The sequence below is a fragment of the Microtus ochrogaster genome, chromosome 22 (genome assembly GCF_000317375.1).
Source record: "Microtus ochrogaster isolate Prairie Vole_2 chromosome 22, MicOch1.0, whole genome shotgun sequence".
Taxonomy (NCBI): Eukaryota; Metazoa; Chordata; class Mammalia; order Rodentia; family Cricetidae; genus Microtus; species Microtus ochrogaster.
Window position 1 is genome coordinate 25926826 of NC_022023.1, and position 22925 is coordinate 25949750.

The window sequence follows — 22925 nt, forward strand, 5'->3', positions numbered from 1 at the left end:
ATGCTACAAAGCAGGCTTTCCTGTGGGAGAGGGACCTGGCTGTAGACCAGTGAGTGTCCCTGGGGGTAAAGGGCTAGCAAGTTCATCTCTAGCCACAAAGATCTGGGAGAGCTACAGGCAGGGTGCGCAGCCCACCTCTGTGTACTGGGCTCTGGCAGATCAGGATGGAAGTGTCATGTGACTGGAGGGAATTGTCTCAGGCTGCCTGGGCCTGCAAGGCTTAGTTAAAGGACGGGGCAGGAGCTCTAGAAGTAGACGTGATACCTTTCTATTTCCCCAGCTAACAGACCTGCACTCGTGCACTCGGAGAAGTGCTTCCTGCTGAAAACCAAAATGAAACAAAACAGCAACAATCACAACAACGCTGCCCTCCAAAAAACTAAACAAAATTAAGCGAGTAGTCTTCCTCAGAGAGCTTTATTCCCCTCAGTGTGGGAATGAGGCTGACAAGTTCAGGCTCCATATGAAACCAGTTTCTTAGCCTTGTAGGATTAATGCATTTTTGTGTCTAGTTGCTTTCAAATGCTGGTCCCTAGGACTCTGTAGGTACCCCTGATTGTGAAAGTAATGTACGCACCACAGTTCGGGGACCATGGCTTTCTATGCTGAGGCAAGGGAACCCTGATATGAAGTGGAGTAAAAAGCACATTTCAAGGGAGGAAAAGTGAAATATTAAATAAGGCCTGAAAAGCCAGCTGGTTGTGAGATGCTTTCTCTGACTTCAGTTATGGTCCGAACAGCCTGAGGCTGGTACAGGCTTCACTGGGCTGAAGACTCATCTGCTTATCAGAGCTTTTGGTGAAGAAAAGCCCTCTGCACACTTCAGGGCTTGTTAGAGAGAGCAAAGGCCAGCTCTAACAGCTGATGCTTCTGCATTGGCCCCCCTCTGTGCCCCTCTGAATACTTGCTTTGAACTCAGAATAGTTGTGGGCGTTTGTTTCAAAGGCTTTGACTGGGAAACGTCTCATCCTGGAGAAATGGCCCTGGGACAGGTCCCTGGGTCGCAGAGATCAACTTGCAGAAATGATCTCCAATGGAATCCCTGGCAGAGTCCCAGACAGTTTACGGCCCACATGGAAGCTGGCTGGCTTTCAGCTCCGCCGAAACTACAAGGGGTCAGCACCCTCATCAGGCCACACTCAACACCCGCAGTAGGTGGTGGCCAGATAATCTGAGTGTTAGCTCATTTCCAGGGGCACAGATAAGTGGGGAGGAGAGAGGGTTAGGACTTCTGAGACCGGCAGGCACTTCGGACAAGTTGTGCTTTTGTGACACACGCACAAACTGCTGCAAACCCTGATCTTCAGGAAATCAGAATCAACCAGCATCACCTGGCATGCGCAAGGCCTGTGTTCAATCTCTAGCACCCTCACAAAATTATCCATAATGGGGTGTTGTCGTATATAGTCCACGGGGTCGCTTAGACCCTGAGAAGGCAGCTGTGGCATGACGCCCTGGAGGCCTTTGATACCAAGCCCACTTTTAAGTGGCAATCACGGAGCTCCCGGGAAATAAGAGATAACACTGGCATCCTGGCTAGCCCGAGTATACAGGTTTCCTAAGACCACACGGGGATTAAACAGAAGATGGAATCTGATTCTTTCCTAATTCCCCAGTGCTGGTCACAAGCAGAATCTGATCTGTCTGCATGGTACCTACATTGCATCCACAGTTCACTTCCAGAAGGGGCTTCCCACTGTGGGGCAGCTCTATGTTTGCTGTCGTCTGCTGCAAAAACAGATTTTGAGCACAGCTGCGCTGGTTAGTCTTATGTCGACTTGAGAGGAGGGAACCTCCGTTGAGAAAATGTCTCCATAGATGGGGTTGTAAGCCATTTCTGTAATTAGTGACTGATGTAGAAGAACCCAATCAGTTGTGGGTGGGGCCACCACTGGGCAGGCCATCCTGGGTGCTGTAAAAAATCAGGCTGAGCAAGCCACGGAGAGCAAGCCAGGAAGCAGCACCCCTCCATGGCCTCTGCTTCAGTTCCTGCCTCCCAGTTCCCACCTGGTTTGATTCCTGCCTTGGTTTCCTTTAGTGGGGTGTAACTCTGGATAGGTGGGTCAAACAAACGCTTTCCTCCCCAAGCTGCATGTATCACCTCAATGGAAACCCTAAAGTAAGACAATGACCGTCTGCTTAATGGTACCAGCTATCCCTGGCTGTCACCCATGTGACTGCACAATCTCTTCCTGGAAGCATCTTCTTTTGAAAAAGCTAGGTGCTCTGCTAGTGAGCAACCAGAAAGAAATTCTGGGGAGGAACCCTGAGGTGGTAGGAATGGAACCAAGAGAGAGGGGAAGAGCTGGGGAGATGGCTCAGTCAGTATTGTGCATGTTCCAGTTGCTAACGTGCATGTCCAGTGAGTATCGTGCATGCTCCAGTTAGCAACATGCATGCTGCAATGAGTAACATACATGCTCCAGTCAGCAACATGCATGCTACAGTGAGTAATGTACATGCTCCAGTCAGCAACATGTGTACTCCAGTCAGTAACATGCATGTTCCAGTCAGTAACAGACATACTTCAGTCAAGAACGAGCATGCTCCAGTCAGGAACATGCACGCTTCAGTCAGTAACATGCACACTACAGACAGTTGCATGCATGCTCTAGTCATTAATATGCATGCTCCAGGGATGATAAACGTGCATGCTACAGTCAGTAACGTGCATGCTACAGTCAGTAACGTGCATGCTCCAGTCAGTAACACGCATGCTCCAGTCAGTAACACACACGCTCCAGTCAGTAATGCATATGCCACAGAAGCACAAGGAGCTGAGTTTGGATCCTCAGCACCCATGAAGAAAGCCAGGCATGACATCAAGCACGTCTAATCTCAGAACTGCAGGTGTGGGTAGAGAGATAAGGGAGCTGCTGACGTTCACTGGACAGCCAGCCTAGTCAAATTGATGAACTTCAGGTTGTGTGAGAGGCCCTGTCTCAAAGAGGAAATGCAGACAGCAATCAAGAAAAGACATCGGCTGCTCACCTCTGGCATCTACACACATGTGCACACATGTGTGCCGGAACGCACAGTTACATTCCCCCAGGAACATGTTCCTTCAGCACATACACACACTGTATAAACACATCACACATATCCGTATACACAAATAATGAACAAATGAAAATAACAGTAAAGACGAAAAGGCCTTGGTAGCAGGGAGCCCTGCAAACTCCTCGGAACCAGAGGCATCGCCTTCCACCCAGGTCTTGGGAACAAGACTAGTAAACCTACTACAATGCCAGCTTAAGCCAATGTCCCGGGCCAGCACTCACCATCAGATGCAGTGGCACTGTGGTGGGTCCCTTGGCTGAAAACTTCTCCCATAGGCCTCTTCTCACATAGCGAACGGTCGTACCTGCAATCTGGAACTCTCCTGGGAGCTCTATCTTCCAGTCGCTGTTGATGGATCTCTTACTGGAGTCTTTGAGAGCTGCAAAGGAAGTTGAGCATTGGAAAAATCAGTACCATTTAGTCTGTTCTCGGAGGGATTGTGGGGGTCCTGCCTGAGTCTGAGGCCGCCACGAGGGCAGGCAGGAGCCGGCAGTGAGAGAACCGTATTCTCTGGGCACCATAGATAGAAGGTTGGGTCACAGACAGTAAACTTCTCTGGTTGCCAGGAGAAAGAGCTGTGGGGCTGATGGCACATCTTCCAGCACAGATGCCTATCCCACTGCTCATTCCAGGAATGGGATTGGGGGAGAAGCTGGAGGCTGGAGATGCCAGGACCCAGTCCAAACCTATGGCAGGAGATGGGCTCCTGCCTGATGAAAGAGTTCTACGCTGGTATATTCAAGGCCACAAAACACGCCTTGGAGCTTTGGCAAACCTCACCCATTCATTTTATATTAAAAACCTATTAACAAGTATTAGTTGTACTATTTTGGGGTTCAGTATGAGAGTTGGTTATGTGTCTATTACATATATCAATAACCACTATTCCACATTCCACGTGTGAAAGAAAACACACAGGACTTGTCTTTCTCTGTCTGGTTTTCTGTACATCACAGTCTCCTACAGTTCCACCCTCTGCGCTGCCAAGGACAGGTTAAAGATGGCCAAGTGACCAACATCATCTCTAACCCAGTTCTGCTCAAACCCCTATGTAGCTGGGTGACCTTGAACTTCCGATCTTCCCAATTACACCTCCCAGTGCTGAGGTTACAGGTGCACACCATCATGCCCCGTTTATACAGGGCTGGGGATTGAACCCAGGGCTTCCTGTGTTCCAGGCAAGCTCTGTACCAATCCCCAGGAGCTTTAAAAAGCTTTATTTACTTTTCTATTTCTATGCACATGTGTGCGTGTTCCTGAATGAGTTCATGTGCACCACCTGGAGGTAGAGCCCAAAGAGACCAAGAAGAGACCACCGGATGGCCAGGAATGAAGTCATGGCCAGTTGTGAGGCACTGTGTGGGAAGCAGGAGTTGAACCAGGGTCTTCTCCAAGAACGGTGAGTACTTTAACCCCCGTGCTATCTCTCCAGCTGCCTCCCCCCATTTCAGACAGGCTTTTACACCGTAGCCCAGGATGGCCTGGAATTCACTGCATTTCTTGGCTTTAGGTGTCAACCATTCTGCTCGACTTGATCCTTCTTTAAGAATGAAATGTAAATACCTTACGAGTGTTAAAAAAAAAAAATAACCTCGAACCAAATCAAACCCAAACAAAACAATCCCTCTAACCCAAATTCCTCACTCTCACTGGGGAGATGCAAAGCACTTACCCTTGTCAGCATGTGTCCAGGGATAGAATAAGAATTAGCAAACGGTGGCAAGGACAAGGGGTAAATCCCGCACCGTGTAGCTGGGAATGCTCGTGTCTCTGGCTATTATGGCAAATCCACAGGAGAGGCATGGAGCCAGCCCAGGATCTATCTGGCCTCCCCACTTGCGGTAAATATCCACAGGAAATGAAATCAGTACCATGCAGAGATGTGCTACAGCAATACCCACAGCAGGCAGAGCGCAGAATCAATCTAGATGCCAACTGATAAGATGAACAGATAAAGTAAACGTAGAATATGTGCACAAAATGGAACGTTAAATGGCCATGAAAAAAATGTAAACATCCGTCCATTTTACTGTTAGTTCCCTGGGCCTCGGGGACAGCAAAGAACCTCCAGTATCCTCCAAGGATCTGACATCCCCAAATTGGGAAAGCGATAATATTCTGTTACACACTTATACATGAACATCTGCCAGGAGGGGTGAGGGCTGAGCTCTGGGCATTCAGGCACGCAAAACTTAAAGGCATCTGTACACTGCCACATCTACAGTACAGAGTTGGGTCACGGGGTCTTCCTGCTTAAGAGAACCTCTGCGGTAGAGTTCTGATGCCCTTTGTAATTGTGGTTGCTATTTAGAGAAGAAGATCACTGTATGAAAAACAAACAAACACACAAAACAACAAACAATCAGGATATAATCTGGTACTTAGTAGGTGACAATTAGTCTTAAGGCCATTCTGCAAAATGAAACTCTCATGCGTTCTGGTCCACAACTAGATAGAGTCCTAATGCCCCTGACTTCTCCACGTCACTTTGGAGCCCCAGTTTATAGCCAATGACTTCCAAGACCCTTCCACGTCCCATTATCTGCCTGTTCAGACTAGCAATTAAACAACATACTGAACACCAGCTTTGGTTATGGAGACTCAAAGGGGTCCCTGGAAGCTGAAGCTGTCGCCATGCTGGGTCAGAAGCCCGAGGGTGAGGTCTGCTCAGACAGGTGGCTGCAGAACACGGGGCAAGTCCAATCTTGGCTCCCTGGTCTGCGTGATGCTACAGTCCCAGAAATTGCAGCGGGGGAGCCAGCTTGGGGCATTTTGACTGTGCAACAGCCAGTGCAGGCAGGGCACTGTCCAACGTGGTGACATATTGGTGGGAAGCATATCCCAGGGAGGCTGCATATAGGGACTCCAGGTGGGGGTCAGGGAAGAGAACACTCTGCTCCTCGGAACAGATGAATCTGATGGAGACTTTCTGGCTCCTAAAAATGAGGTGAGATCATAGGTCCCCCAGTTTTTCTCTTCCAACATCAGCTCTTGCAGACCACTATTTAAGAAGCACCCCTTCATGCACTCTTACCCACTAATCTTCCCAAGGACTCTTGGGATTACTCTCCTCACACACCAGACGAAGAAAAAGGAAGCATGGTGAGGTTAAAGAACTTGCCCAAAGACACTCAGCTATGAAGCTGTAGCAATGAGACCCGAGCCCAGCAGACCGAGCCTCACACACTTGACGTAGTATCTCCAGGTGACAGTGACAGGGACTTTTGTCATCTTTCAGCTCCACTGGAGGTTTGGGAAGTCACCTCTTGCACGTGCTCATATATCCTTGACTGGAGGGATCACTGTGGGCTGGTGGGAAGTTCCAGAACGGAAAGATGAGGGGAAAGAGTCCTCGAACAAAGAAGGAGTTGAGGATGTCCATGGGACAGCTTGGGGGCCCCTGTCCATCTCCTCCTCTATTCGGACAGTTTTCTGGTAGAAGGCTTAAGATAGAGCGCTGCTGTTCTCAGGGAACTCACAGTTTGGAGGACAGATAGGTAACAAAGAGATACAACACAGCTTCATCTGCTCCATGACAGAGGCATTTTCTGGCAAGGTGGCCATCTTGACTGTCTAATGTACTTGCTGTCTAACCTATTTTTTGCTTCTCCATCTTTAAGGAATTCCCCCAACAACCCCAGTCAGCTTCTCTTGAGGATATTTTCCCTCTACTCATGTGAGACTATGTCCAGTTCTGGGCTTTGGCTATTTTTCTTCTTAGGCACTGTCTAAAGACATCAGCCCGATCTGTCGCCACATGGGAAACCCTGGAAAGAGGACAGGAGTGTTGTGAAGGCCTGCACCGTTTCCTGTCACATCACCTGAACTCCTAGATTCAGCAGCACCTGGAGCTGAAGCCCAGAAGCTCAGTGACTGGGGCCTGGATTTGTTTGTCACGTGTGTCTTTAGGAGGCCAACCTGTTAAATTACTAGCCAAGGCAAAGGCAACACAGCCAGAGGAAGAAAAAAAAATACTCTTATGGGTACTTCAGAGCCATCCTAGGTCTTTACAAACACAAACTCCACAGTCCAGAGATGCAGCAGGCCGAGCTCTTGCTGCTGAGCCACTGTTACCATCCTGCAGTAACCTCCTGCATAGGTGACTCTTTCCTACCAGCTTTGAACCCAACATCTCCCTGGCCTATGCTCAAAGTCCAACATCTGGGAGGGAAGGGCTGGGGGACTGTCACTATAGTTAGCTGCTGAGTCCCAGGGAACCACACTAGAAGCAGCTACTGATGGGGAGGGCGGAGGTGGAGCCAAAAGAGGCCCTGGCTGCAGAGCCCTCTGCCCATCTGAACAGGGTGCACATAATAGGGGTGTTCATATTTCCTGCTGTGACTTCTTAGTGCAGGCAGAACTTGAAACAAGAGCTTCTGGGGACATGAGGACAGTTTTTAACCTTTTTGACTTGGGTGGGAGGCACCAAGCAAGATACAGATTTCTAAGATCCCATGTTCCATGCAGAAAATAAAAACCAGAATTTAGCACTTGACATGCCTTTCAAAAGGTGAAACTTCAGTCTTGGGGTGTTTCAGGACATCAAGGTCATTGTTGAGAATGCACAGGTAGCTTCCATGTGGAGTCTAGTGATTCTGTGACCTCTTGTGAGTGGACCTGAGCAGGGTTTGTGGAAAAGCTCTACTCAGGAGCTTGTCCTAAGGTCAGTATATACAGTAAACCCATTTTCTTAATGAAGCTGCAATCCCCTCAGCTCCCAGGCATCAAACCCTCTTTGTCTGTAAGCATATCAAGACCAAATCAGTCTGCAGTCAACACAAGGATCTGGGGACTCAGTGAGGACCCAACAAGGTGATCCAAACAACCACACATGCTCAGACTTACAGCCGAGGAAGTGGGATCCTCCAGTGGTCTGACTGGACCTTTCCCATGAGAAAGGTCTGAGGTTCTGGTTTGTTGAGGAGATTCCTCTACCTGCTTCTGCCTGGACTATAGGCAGAATGCTTTAAGCCACAATTCAAAAACAAGGGTCCACACTTTGTGGGCGTTGCTTCTATACTTTCAATTGTTGGACAGACTTTTTGCAGGGTACCACGGGGACAGATGTACCTTTTTATTTGGTCACTACGGCCGAACAAGATCTCTGCGTGGTCCAGAATATAATAAGGTCGCATGCTGAACATCCAATCATTTTCAGCTCAGACCCTTCTCCAGGTAGATATTCTTCTACCATCTTGGACTTCTAGGTACCATGAAAGATGACAGCAAGGGTTCCAAGGAGCAAGGAGAGTCATTCCTTGTCAGGGCTGGCTCAGGGGGTGCAGAGGGCCATTGGGTTCTTTGCAGCTCTCCCCCTGCGCAGTCAACTGGAAGACCTGACCCACAGTCAACCCACTTCTGTTCCTGGCGCTGTGTCAGTTTTTCTTTTTTCTTTTTTCTTTAATTTCCACTAGGAGTCCAGCCAGCTCTGTTCTTAGCCATGGATACAAACTGTGGAGGCATTTCCTGTTCCAGGTGGTTTTGAGCAGAAAGCCAGCCAGCCAGCATGGGCTGAAGGTGGGAGGGAGTTGTGAAATTCTTCAGGAACTGCTCCCAGCAAATGTGAGAGTAATTCAGAATTACACTGGGTTGACTTGCAAAGTTCCCAGCCCTGAGTGGAAACACGGCCCGCTGGAGCTGACTCTAGAAACATAACGAGCGAGCGTGGACCACCTTCAGGCTCGCTCCTGTCCAGCGCTTGGAATACTGGAATTATGAATTTGGGGTAAGATAAGGGGACCAAGGCTGGCTCCAAGCCCCCATGGAGGCACAACATTGCTTCTGGGAGCCAAGTCATACAGACATTTAAATCAATCTTCTTGGGATACAGATTAGCTTCTCTGCAGTGCACACAGTGAAATATCCCCATCAGTCAATTTCTGGTCCCAATGGGCTCCATGGGCAGTTCTGAGAGGCTGCAGACTGGTATATTCAGATGGAGTGAGGAACTGGGCACACAAGTGGGGGGCTTTTGCTTGCTATCTATGAATCTAGCACAGCAATACTCTGCGGTATTTTGGGGTGTGGAGGTCAGGTCTCTAAAGCACAATGACTAGGAACCACAAACATGGATGTTACTACTCTCCTTTACATATGTGGTCTTTAGGTTTCCACAGTAGAGCTGACAGGACCAACAGTGACAGCAAGGCCCCTGCCCCAGCAGCAGCCGCCAGTTTTTTTTTTTTCTTGACCTCAATGTGGGTTCTAGGGAAGAGTTCCTTTATATTAAAGGGCTTAGATATTGAAAATTTATTGATTCTGATATGTCCTCTGCCATATTTATACTCCACAGAAAAGCAGAAATGGAGGGAGCCTTATCATTTCATCCAGGCACAGGGAGATGGGCCAGGCAGGGTGGGTGCTGGGGCATCTTAGGAGCCCAGGGACCACCCGCTGAGCACCTGTTTTTGCTTTATGGAAGAACTGTTGTGGGGTTCTCAGAGCTGGGCCAACTCTTAGACCACTGGGTTTATACTTTTGTAAGATGTAGAAACATGGTTGCCAAAATGGTACCTTCCTACCAAGAGCACTATTTGGGAAAGGTAAATTTGAGGGTGACACTAAGTTGCAAAACTTCTGATACTGTGGAAGCTGACCCAGTTTCCCCAAGTGAACAGAGAGGGGTGGAATCTCTGGGAAAGTAGAAAAGATTGCCGCTCTAGAAATGGCCAGTTTTTGGCAGCGATATGGGATTCTCCTCTGAATGCTATGAATGTTTTATTATCATTGGTTAATAAAGAAGCTGCTTCGGCCTATAGCATGGCAGAATGTAGCCAGGCTGGAAGAGTTAAATGAGAGAGTAGGCAGAGCCAAGAGATGCCACGTAGCTGCCTAAGGAGAAAGATGCCAGAACAGAACCTTACCAGGTTAAGTCACACCCTCGTGATGATGCACAGATGAATAGAAATGGGTTAATTTAAGATGCAAGAGTTAGTTAATAAGAAGCCTGAGCTAATAGGCCAAACAGTGTTGTGAGTAATATAGTTTCTGTGTGACTTTTGAGGTCTGGGTGACAGGAAATGAAAGAGCAGCCTCCGCTTACAAGGCAGTTCTCCTCCTCAGCACGTACAGCACTGTCACCGAAGGCTATATAATAGCACCACTGTCTACATGACACCAAGCTCTACATGACAGAACCATGGTCTTGATTAACATGCACCTGCTAGAGATTTTTTTTTCTGTGACGGTCTCGTTAGAATCAAGTCAAGTTGTGACCATTTCTAAGAAAGGCGCGGATACTTCTGTATAATCTAAAAGGTCAGGAATGTGGTCTAAGACACAGCTTCTTTTTGTGTGTTAAAAGTGCAGACTAAAAGGTTTCATGGGCAATTTTGAGTTACCCCAAATACTGAAAAATTATACGCCCCTCCCCAGTACCTTGCAACACAGGCCGAGAGAAGGGACCCTGAATAGGAGATCAGTCATATCTAGTTTGAAATTTAACCCAAACAAGGATCTTGGGGCTTAGACTGACCAAAGGATATGGGTGACCACATTTCTATGCTCGTGGACCAAGAGCTGAGCAGCCCCTGAAACCCTAAGGAACATTTGCTTTCTTCCTGAGGCCCCTGGAACCAACACTCATGAGTTAGCGCAGTGCTCTGACTCCCTGATGCTCAGGACCAGGCTGCTCTTCTCAAAGGGTTAATGGCAAGACTGGAATCATTCAGAGGGCCTCTTTTAGCTGGGGGTGGGGGAGGAGGTGTTCCACTGACTCGGTCCCTCGGCAGCAGCAACGAGCGCCAGTCAGGATGGAATCCAAACCTACAGAGATACGTAGGGGTACGTGCTCAAAGTCAGCAGAGTCAGTCACTGTGAGGTTAGGTACCCAGAGCTCAGGAAGGCCATTACTGCTCTGTGTTGACATTCAGCTTAGAGCCATTGCTCTTTACTCAGTAAGGGGCATCTACAGAGAGCCTGCAGGGGCTTTCTGAGGGATAGACAGTGGACCTAGGCTGCCTGGGCTAACTGCACCTGATTCTTCAGGAGTCATTTTGGGAAACATGGTTCCCCAACACCTCATGGATTCCTCCACATTTTCATTCTCCATCCTGTCTAGAAGTGATGGTTCTAATTGACTCCACCCTCCTCACCTGCGCCAAACATACCTTGGATCTGGCTGTCTGGTCCATTTTGAGTCCTTATGGTATTACAATGAAAGCGCAGGTGTAATGCCAGGGTTAACCCGGGAGAAGGTAAATAGGGAATGCGTGGCTATCCAACACTGGGAGAAGACTGGAGCCAGAGCCTCCAGAATCTAGTCATAAGGATCAATTCTTAGAGCAGCAACTTTGAGTGAATGAGTTCTGTTTTACCCAGGAAACTGTGAGCAGGTTTGTCTTCTACCACGCGGATCCTCCGAGCTCCGGCCGGAATGACAGCAGCTTCAATATAACCTGTGGTGACAGATGACATGCAACTGAAGCAAACCTCAGTCCTGGATCAGAGGCCCCTACACAATCCTCCGTCTAAACTGCCCAACCACGTCCCCTGTGGTGAGTTCAGAGACTGCAGGCTGACCCTGCCTGAGAGACCAATCACCAACTCACATGGAGCTCTTTCTTCTAAGTTCACTATTTCTTGGCCATTCAGTTTCTAGAATGTTCCATTGTTGAGTTGCAATTCCCTCTCTTGAGCACATATTTTTAAACCCCAGAACCCAGTCGCTCTACAGAGGGCAATGAACACAAGTCAGGATGGAATCCAACCCTGTAGAAATATGTAGGGATTTGTATATGTTCCAGTGTGCTGTTGTTTGGAAACAGGAGGGTTGCGTATGTATTTAGCTAATACAATGTCGTACTGGAGTCAGGAGGACCTTAATCCAATATGACAGGACTCCTTTTTATTAAAATTAGATTTACTTGTTTGTTTATTGTATGTCTGGGAGGGGTACGTGTGCCACACCGTATATGTAGCTGTCAGGGGTGACTTAGGAAAGTCAGTTCTTTCTTTCCACCATGTGGGGTCTAGGGATCAAGCACAGGCCTTCAAGCTTGGTGGCGAGCACCCTTATCTGCTGAGCCATCTCACCAGCCCGAAATACCTTTGAAGAAGAAGGGCATTGCACACAGGGACGGTCCAGGCAATCGCCTGGAGAACATGAAGGTGGAGATGTCAGTGAAGCGTCTACATACCAAACCGCCACCAAAAGCCAGAGGAGACCAGACCAACCCTGCCCACACCTTCATCTCAGACTTCCTGCCTCCGGGCGAAGAACCACAATTTCATGGTTTCTGCCACCTAGGCAGTGGTACTTGTTAGGACTGCCTGGAATTAACATGGCACACACGTAAGGAGTGCTCTGGCCCCGCCTCCGTCAGGGGTTCCTTCATGCTCTGTCACAGTTTGGCTTTCCTCTGAACATCCCTAGGAGCATAACAAAAAGCCAAGCCACTCATCCTACAACGGAGCCACCACCTTCCCTTGCCGTGCACCGCCTCCTGCCTCCACTGCCCTGGAGAGGATTTCTGTGACTGTCATGGCACACACTGCTTCCTTGAGTATTTCTCGAGTGGGACTGTGCACACTGTGTCGCTCATGGTGCTCGGATGTGGGTAGTTAGTAACCACTCAGGATGGAAACACCTGGCAGCTGTCAGGGAGCGAGTCAGGGAATGCCAGCTTTACTGAGAAAACTGAGCCAGTAAGTGGCCCAGTGTGGTTTGGGGACTCTAGAGAGCAGGCTGGTAGTCATTTACACCTATGTTTAGGTTTGACGCCGGGGTCTGCATTTACATGACCCTCATGTGGGAACATGGAAACAACAGAGGGACTTACACGTAAAAACACACTTAGGGATTTCTAGGTCCAGCTACATGAAGGCTTGCCCTTGCCCTTTCATTATAAAATAGTGTTAAATAACTGAAGCAACCTAATCAACCTAAAAACACTATAAAAATATTTCAATGCTTTATCAGGCTTTTCAACTTGTCTTAGTGCATTTAAAGGCACACACACACACACACACACACACACACACATACACACACTTCTGTTATTCTGATGCTATACATTCTTGCAAGGTACAAGGAGAATTTAAAATACATACACTGCACAAATATTCATGTAGAGTTAAACAAGCGTCATGCACATGAAGTGATAAGAACATCAATTTGCATGGTACAAACCCATACTTCATCTAAAGCAGTGGTTCTCAACCTGTAAGTTGTGACCCCTTTGGCAAACCTCTAGGTCCAAAAATATTTGCATTAGGATTTATAAAGGTAGCAAAATTACAGTTATAAAGTAGCAATAAAAATAATTTTATAGTTGGGGTCACCACACCATGAAGAGCTGTATTAAAGGGTCTCAGCATCAGGAAGGTTGAGACCATTGCTCTAAACCATAGAAAATTTAAATACTGTTTGATTGCTCCAAGGTCTTACGTTGTTGGGGAGAAAAACAACACCACGATCTCAATAGATACATTCAAAGCAATGGATTGATGTCACTGTCTCTTCATAACACAAGCTGTTCAATCTCTAGGATAAAAAAAAGAACTCCCCTGCCTCACACATGACAGCACCTTATTCTCAAGGCATTTGAAATAACTTTTCAAATGGAAAAGAGTCACATGAATGCTAAATGTGATTTGTCTTTACTTAGTTATTTGTTGATTGCAACAGGAATAGGCACACTGTTCTGCATTATCGTATGTGAAGGTAAGGTTATTTACATGGAATTAAATAAAGGAAACAAAGTATTTTATATATAACATATATTTAATGTAATATAACCACAGCAGGTCAGGGAAAAGATATAGCTCCAGACTGCACATGGTAGCACACACCTTTAATGCCACACTCAGGAGGCAGAGGTAGGCAGATCTCTGTGGGTTCAAGGATAGGCTGGTCTACATAGTGAGTTCCAGGCCAACCAAGGCTACACAGTGTGAGCTTGTTCCTCAAACCAACAAAACAAAAAAGATTCAGCCACAGGGACACACTCAGAGGCCTGTCTTTCTTTTAGCACCTCCAATTAGGGCCACCATATTATGAATCCTCCAGTTAGTGCCACTATGTTATAAATCCACGAAGCAATAGATCCAGACATCAGGGAGGAGCACCACCCCCCCCCAGTCCCTACCCTGTGATTACTCCAACTTGTGTTCTACTGTTTTCTTAAGCAGTTCTTGATCCAAGCAAGTGGACAGTGAAGACTACCCATTGCACTAGCACAGGGCCCATGATGCTTCTCTGGAAAGTTACTGGGAGATTATATATGACACAGTTCTAATTGCACTAGCTACTTGTGTGGACAGGTCTGTGAGGCTGTGAGGGGCGGTGAGACAGGGGACAGGAACTTCTCCGGGCTTATAGTGTAATTTGTTAGAACATAGGTTTACACATACCAGTGAAGTCATCTTTATGATTAAACAAAAATGCATAAGACTGCAAAATTTTTATGAAAAATTGAATCTTAAGTATACTTTATCCCATTTATCTTTCTTATTTGAAACACCTTTATCAGTTTGATATATGGTCACTTACATATGTTATTGCACATATATCTGCATAAATATAAATATGTATAATATTTATATTTGTCTACATTGTACATGAATGTTAGGAGTAGCTTTATAATTCAATATCATATTATACTACAATATAAATATTTGCTATTTTAAAAACATGATCTTTCTTTAAAATTATATGCATTACTGTATACAGTTTTGCTTCATGTTTTGTTTAAATTGCTAAATAGTTGATGGAACTATTTCCTTGGTTATAGGGATTTATACTGGTATAAAATAGCATTAAAGACAGTGTTATGTCATGTATAAATATATGCATAAAACTTCAACAAGATATCAGCAAACTCAGTTGAGCAACATCTAAAAAGAATTGTATACTATCATGAAATTGGCTTACCTCAGAAATGCAAGATAATCACCCATATTAATAAAAGATAAAACCTACATAATATCTCAATAGAAACAAAGAGAATAGTTAGAAAATTCAACTAGGAGTAGAAAGGGACTATCCTCAGCATGACAAAAAAAAAAAAACCTCACAGCATAACTAATTTCAAAATACTGAATGATTTTTTTTCCCCCGTTTAGGATCAGGGATTTAAAAAAAAACTTATCTTATTTGCCTTTTCTATTCAACAGTGTATTGGAGGATCTTAGGCAATTAGTCAAAAATAAACAAGTAAACATATAAATAAATGAAAGACAAAAATAGGAGCAAAGAAGGTAAGATTGTGTCCATTTGCAGATGCTAACATTGTATGCACAACAAGTCCCAAGAATAAACTAAAGTAACTATTGGAAGAGGCTCAGTGAGTTGGAAGATGTGGGACTAACTATAAAAATCAGGCACACTAGGAAAGAACAGCTGAGAAATCGCTTAAGCCTCGTCCAAAAACAATAAAACATTTCAGAATAAATTTAAGACAAGATCTCTAAGTCTTCTACACTGAAAGCTACAACACATTGTTAAGACATATTAGGGAAGATCTAAGCAATTAAAAGATAGCCTATGTTCATGGATGAGAGGATTTCTTTTTGGGGGGGGTGGAGTGGGGCTGGGACTTGATCTAGGACTTTGCGTACTCTAGGCAAGTAGACTACCAGTGAGTTCCATCCACAGCAATACAAGACTTAACAGGAAGGGAAGATACCAAATGATCTGTAGATTTAAAGTAATAACTCTCAAAATCCCCCAAAGATTTTATTTTGCCAAGCATGACAAATTGATTTTAGGATTCATGTGGAAATGCAAGGGATTCACAATAGTCCAAACAATGTTTCAAATGAAATCGGAAAACTCACAGTTTCTGATTCCCAAACGTTTCGACGAACTACATTAATAAAAAGAATGTGGTACTGGCATGAGGACAGATAATTCTATCAATGGAATATGGCTGGGAGTCCAAAAATAAATTATTTGCTGCTTATTTAAAGCAAAGATGCCAAGAATATTCAATGGAGGGAAGAATAGTCTTCAGCAAACTGTATTGGATGATTGCCTATTTTCTGTCTCAGACCATACCTTCCCCACGAAACCCAACTAACCAAAAGGAGATCACAGACCTAAATGTAAGAGGTAAAACTATAAAATTCTGAATACAAAGAGAAGTTAAACAAATCTTGGAGTCTATCAAAGTTTAAAAGCTTACCATTGTCCATCATGGACAGTGACAAGGCAGTTCATAATGCCTGGGTAAATAGTTGTGAGTCATTTATCTCATCAAGAATCTGCATTCAGAATAAACAACACAACTGAACAAAGAAACAAACATCCCTGCTTTAAATGGGCAAAGATTTCAACAGGCCTTTCTTGAAAAATGATACAGACATGGCCATTATAGATGTTCATGAAAATCTGCCACGTGTATGAGTCACTAAGGCAGCGCAGATCCAGAGAATGATGGGGTACCACATCACAGACACTATGACTGCTGCATCAAAGGACAACACAGGGAACGCTGGCGAGCAAACAGAGAGAGCAGAACCCAAAGTCTCTGCTCAGCAGAATGCAAGGCATCTCAGCCACTTTGGGAAAGTTTGGTAGTTTCTCAAAGAGTGAATCACCCAGAATTTTCCTGTGACCCAGTTCTATCCCTAGGAACATATCACTCACAAAGAAAATTAAAACGTGTTTGTGTAAAACTTGAATACAAAGTCTGATACCAGTGTTATTTGTGGTAGCAAAACCAAAACCAACAATACAAAATAAAACAAAATCTCAAACCTGATGAATGGATTGCTGATGTGGAATTTCCCTTTGTATGCTGTGAATACAATTGGTTAATTAATAAAGAAAACTGGCTTGGCCTGATAGGGCAAAGGAATAAAGGTAGGCAGGGAAAACTAAAATGAATGCTGGGAGAAGGAAGGGCAGAGTCAGAGAGAAGCCACAACAGACAGAACTTTAGTCAGTAAGTCACCGCTATGTGCTGATACACAGATTAATAGAAAATGGGTTTAATTAATATGTAAGAGTTAACCAATAAGAAGCTAGAGCTAATGGGCCAAGCAATGATTTAATTAATACAGTTTCTGTGTGATTATTTTGGGAGGGGGCGGCTAAGCGGTCAGGAGCCAACAAGTGGTCCCTTCTTTGCAAAAGATTGCAAATGTGGCCTAGCCAAAAAAAAAAAAAAATGCAGCAGTATTTGACCATAAAAGAAGAAATGTCACTGTGTGTTACAACAAAGATGAACTTTGAAAACAGGATGCTAAGTAAAAGAGGCCACACCCCCTGTTCATGACTGTAGTTAAGAAATGTTATAGGCAAATATATTAATACAGAATTAGAGAATTAGATCAGGAGTAGCCTAGGGTTGGAGTAGGAGAGAAATCTAGAAGCGTGGCTAATTGGTTTTCTCTAAGAATGCTTCCTATCTAAAAAAAAAAAAAGGCTACAATTAACCACTACCACTGCCACCACCACCAAACCACTCCCCCCCCACCACTATACCCCTTGGAGATTGCACTAGATTTTATGACCCAGATATTTCTTTGTTCCTTCTGGGGAATTTGAAGAATTACTGGATTCTGGGCATACATAATAGTGAAGTGTCAAAGACAAAACTATTCAGGGTCAAAGTGATTAAAATGTTTTGCAGAATTTCCATTTAAACCAGAAGCCGCACACTTGGCAACATGATGAGCTTGTGCAACTGAGCTGTGTTCTAGGGGTGGGGGGAGGAGGGAGCAGTTGCCAAGGGGTGGGGTCTTTGTGTGTGTGTGTGTGTGTGTGTGTGTGTGTGACTAACAGCTTGATATCAACATGCTGAGCCTGCAGCATCTGGGGCAATGTGTGGAGCTGCCTAGGTCTTGATTAGTTGATGCCCTGAATTCCAGAGTGAGAAACATTTGCAGCCAGGCATGGTCACCATGCTATTTTTAAATCTAATTTTGGCAAAAGTTCCAACACTGAAAGGGCATCTGCTTTCTGTCTCTTTCTGTGTCTCTCCTGGGAAGAGATGCTCGTCCACAGTGGCAAGCTCAGGGCAGATGTGCAAACTGAGCCAAGGAAGTGGTACGCGGGCTCTGCTAGCCTTCCTTTCTATTACTATTTTCTCTGTTCTTTCATCTATCTATCTATCTATCTATCTATCTATCTATCTATCTATCTATCTATCTATCTATCTATCTATCTATCCATCCATCCATCCATCCATCCATCCATCCATCCATCCATCCATCTATCTATCTATCTATCTATCTATCTATCTATCTATCCATCCATCCATCCATCCACCTGGCCTTGAACTCATGGAAATCATAGTGATCCGCCTGCCTATGCCTCCTGAGTGCTAGGACTAAAGGTATGAACCACATGCCCGCTCAGTTTCTCTGGTTTTGATACAGAAGGAACCGATAAAGAGAAAGACCTTGAAGTGAAAGGCAGGCCTTGGCCTCTCGCTGTTCTTCGGCAGCTCTGACCCAGACCTCAAAGCCTGCACTAGGTGGTAGGAATCGTGACCAGAAAGGGAAAGAATGCCAACACCAAGTCCCAGGGCATCTTGTTCCTCAGGTCAGATGTCCCAAGACTTAGTCACAGATTATCACAGGGAATGTAATCACTCTGAGTGTACAGAAGATTGATTCACATTTTAGGCCAAGGAGCAAGGCTTTGCCTTAAGAGTAATTTTCCATTTCAGTGTCAGTCACCAAGCAAGAGGAATTGGTTAGAGGGAAGCAGTTTGGTTTCGTGAAGAAGCCATGGGGGAAGCAAGCCTTTGCCATTATTCTAGGACACACACCATTTTTGCCTCAAGCAACAGTCCTAGGAATGGTGACCTCAGGTCTGTCTTGACTCTTATAAGTTAATATTGTCAGGCTATGGGCTTGTTCTCTGGCAATTATGTTTACCTGAACTTTCCAAATATCTTTCCTTCTAGAAGATTCGGGTTTATAGTTTTGTGGTTAAGCAGTATCAACAGGGAAAACATTACCAAGATGTTAGAACAGAGGTTAATCCTTTTCTATCAAATCAATGGGAAAACAAAGAGATTTTAGTTTGTTAAACAAATCATAAGATGTCCAGAAAGGATTTTGCTAAGTTTCTGCTTTTCACTATTGACAAAAATTGTTTATGAGAATTCAGACTCATTTCAACTTACAATGGGCCACATCCTGAAACATCAATTGTAAGTGGAGAATATCTTAAGCCACAAGTGCATGCCCAACACCTAATGTAGAGATGGTCCCAGCTCAGCACACTGGGTAGCATAGCTTGTGCTCACTGTGATCTTGTGGGGCACAGTGCCTGGTTGCCACAACACCATGGGAGAGGATTATACTACAAACTGCAAGCCTACTGCAGAATGAGGTCCACAATCCCTCAGTACCATGAAGCTGAAAACTGTGGTTGAAATATTGTGAACTGGGCCCACCTGTGTTGCTGTTTGTTGGTGAAGGTGGTTCTTGACTATGGCTGAAAAGATCTCTTTGCACTGAAAAAGCCCAGGAGTATAAACCAAGTTTTACCTGACCCTTGGAATGTGTGGTCAGTACAGTCAGGTTAGATCAAGGCCACTGCCTTTATCTCCATCAGGAAGGAATCAAGATCCCCTCTGTCAATAGGAAAATCCAGTGATAGGGAGATATGGGCATTTCCTTATGAGGGAGGCACCAATCAAGACTTCTCTGTCTTAGCATTTCTTGATAAGGTAACAAATGTGGTTTGATAAGAATACAAAGCTACCCATGGCACTCTAATGTTTTTGTCTAGCTCTCAATCCATGGTTCTTTGTCTTTAATATTGGTTTTATTTTAGTTTTTCACTGTTGGTATGTGTCATATATATAGTCATTGGCCTTTGTTTTACCCATGGCTTCATTCATGGCTCATTCTCGCTAACTCTATTCAGAAAACATTCAGGCATGTAAGCGAGAGCCCCACACCAAGCATGTCACCTTCAGGACCATGCGATATAGTCCAACATCTTACATGAGAAACACTTGGGAATCGCCTTTGCCATCACACATGTGGACACCTTCATACAAAGGTTGTTCTTGACTGAGAAAAAGAAAAAGGTTGCAGTTGGTTTGTGCACATTTTAGTGACTGGTTCTGTTCTTCTCAATCACAGTGGAACTAAGCCTTAGAGTCATCAGATAGCCATGAACTTTCCCATGGAACAGCCATTCCCCAGCTGTAGAGATGGAGCATAGCGCTCAGATGTGGCAGTGGCTCAAATGCTAATTCCTGAGGACACACCGCGATGTGTATCTGTCCATATTCACCTCTGCTAGGAACCTACTGTCTCTTCAAGAACAAAGTGCAAAGGGATTCACAACCCATCAGTCATTCTGGTCTGGCCTCAGTGGGAACCTTGAGCTAGCTGCATACTGGATGTCCATGGGAACCAGCCCCTTTTCCAGTTCCAAAGAGCAGGATGGAATAAAGATGGCAACTATTAAAAGGCAAGCTAATGCAAGAAGGAAGAGCCTCGTAGCAGAAAAGTTCAACCCACTAAACTCAAATACCCCAGCCACTTCAGTCCAGCTGAAGTCTTGAGTCGGTTTGAGTTGATTTTCTTTTAAACCTATGACTAGCTAAAAGGCCTTGTCTGTTCATGACTGGGAGGGGACGGGTTGGGGCAGCAAGCATTCTACACTTAGGAAACCAGTTCCCCAGGCGATGCATTGAGTTCTTCCATCATAGGCTTCCGGCTTATCAAGGGCACTGTGTACACTTACTCTGGATTCTCAGCTCAGGGGCTTTTGTAAGCAGACATGGGAGAGTTCAGGCCGGGGTCAGGCCTTCGTGCAGGACCTGGCAAAATTCCTGGGTTTGATGTTGGTTTATCTGTCCGTATGGCGTTTCTCTTTGATACTCACCCTGAAGGATGATAAGGCATTCCTCCCATCGTCTTCCCTCAGAGCTGGGCACAGATGAAAGTTACCTTCCTATCTGCACCAACAAGATTAGCAAATCCACTTGACTGGGGTCACCGAGATGTCACATGGCCTGGGACTTTCATAGAAGTTCTCTGCTGAGTCTCATTCAAATATATGGCTTCACCTTCAGCCGGAAGGTTCTTTTCCATACTCTGGCTGTCAATTACTTTCTATATCAGCTTTTATAACTGATCTATATGCAGGCCCTGGCTAGGTGCCCCACCTCGATTGTGACCAACATGGCCATGGTTACCTGTGATGTCCAAATGTTTAATATTGAAATGTATACATACCAAATAAATGTTCTCTGGGTTGGGGGCAATGTGCAGCTGACCCATTGTCAGCATTCTATGTTTATACAATTTAGAATATCAAATCCTATGCAGCCAATAATGACATGTGACTGAACATTGCACAGATTTTCAGTAAACCAACCCACGCTGATGTGATCTTACGCTCACAGACTCCAGTGGTGAAGAGTTAAAAATCAAAACAAAGCAAACACCCTGCCTTGTGCTTTAAAATTAAAGTACAACATCTGGCAGCTGCTCAGACAAGCTCACAGGTAGATAAAGCTAATGTTTGCTTGCCTAACTCTGAAGGTTTGTCAGGGGGTCGGCATGCCAGCAGTTAGAAGCTCAAAGTCCTGGTGAGACAGTTACCCCCAAAGAAGCTCCCCATGTGATTTTCCTTCCATGGGAGACTTACTTCCACAGCCACAGAAACTCAGCCTCCTCCGGGGGACCACACAGATGGAGCTCAGCACTGGGTAGGTAGAGAAGGGAGGGTGGGGGAAGGGTCTGCTGTGGAAGAGGGTGGAGCATCTTCCTAGGTTAAGATGAATGCTTTTGTGCTAGCTCAGGCTTATCTGACATGTGAGCTGCTACATCCCACATGGTAGAGGACTTCAAAAGCTGTGCTAAGGCCTTCTTTAGTGTTCTACTGAAGTGACCAACAGGGAGGGGTGGGTGTGGCTGGGCTTAACCCATTTAATGCAGAATAACATAACTTCACTCAGGTGTGCTTACTGAAGGACAGCAGAACCTTCCATTTAAATGAGGCTTCTATTTATTACTGTTGTTGTTATCGTGTGTGTGTGTGTGTGTGTGTGTGTGTGTGTGTGTGTGTGTGTGTATGCATGAGCACATGCTTGCTATAGTGGACATGTGGAGGTCAGCAGTCAATTCTGTCCCCTATGTGGGACTGAACTCTGTCATCAGGCTTGGCAGCAAGTGCTTTTACCTGCTCAGCCATCTTGATGACCCCAAACAAGGTTGCTAATGCTTATATTTATCAATGGAAATCAGTACTAAATAGCAACTGCTTGCCTCCTGTGGAGGTTTGATTCCCAACCGCAATGACTACAAGAAGCAAATCCAAGATGGCCAGAGATGAAATTATATTAGACACACCGAAGCAAACAGCAGAAATCAGCTGTGTCACTCACGGACACTCATGACAAGGTTGTTCTCTGAGAACTGCCAGCCCTGCTGGCAACGGGAAACCTGAAATGTGGCCGTACTCTTTCAGTTAGTTTAATGTCAGCCAATTGTGATTTAAATATGGGCAGAGTTGGGTGTCTAGTGTGTTTTGTTCGAGACAATGTAGTCCCAGAGGGCACAGCCTCCCGAAATGAACTCACTCTAGTGGTAGCTCCTTCCATTTCTCTCTGGAACAACATGATGCATGTTGATTCTAAGCAAACTTTTTAAACATTCATTTTGTGTGTGTGGTGTACATGTATGCATGTGCATCTGTTCTAGTATGCATATTATGACAGCTGGTTCTCTATTTCCACCATGTGGGTTTTGGGGATTGAACCCAGGTCATTTTCAAGCATTGCAGTAAGCAGCTTTACCACCCGAGCCGTCTCTCTGGCACTGAAATTCTGGTTTGTTTTGTTTTTTTTCAATTTAATTTTGCATTTGCAACCAATCTGGGTTTGCTTTCACAAGGTCCCGAATAGTGTGTCCTTCTCATGCTTTCTAAATGGCATGCTCCTGTA

The 22925-nt window shown here is 45.2% G+C and overlaps 1 protein-coding gene across 1 annotated transcript in view; it reads right to left on the reverse strand.

Annotated features, from left to right (window-relative positions):
* The window catches only part of Adamts17 (ADAM metallopeptidase with thrombospondin type 1 motif 17), a 302714-nt gene that overhangs the window by 68754 nt on the left and 211035 nt on the right, over positions 1–22925 (reverse strand). The window contains exons 16-17 of the mRNA XM_005357779.2: positions 11376–11456; positions 3282–3439 (exon numbers count right to left, since the gene is read on the reverse strand). Coding sequence (XP_005357836.1) covers positions 3282–3439; positions 11376–11456 — 239 coding nt within the window. The remainder of the gene's footprint in view (positions 1–3281; positions 3440–11375; positions 11457–22925) is intronic.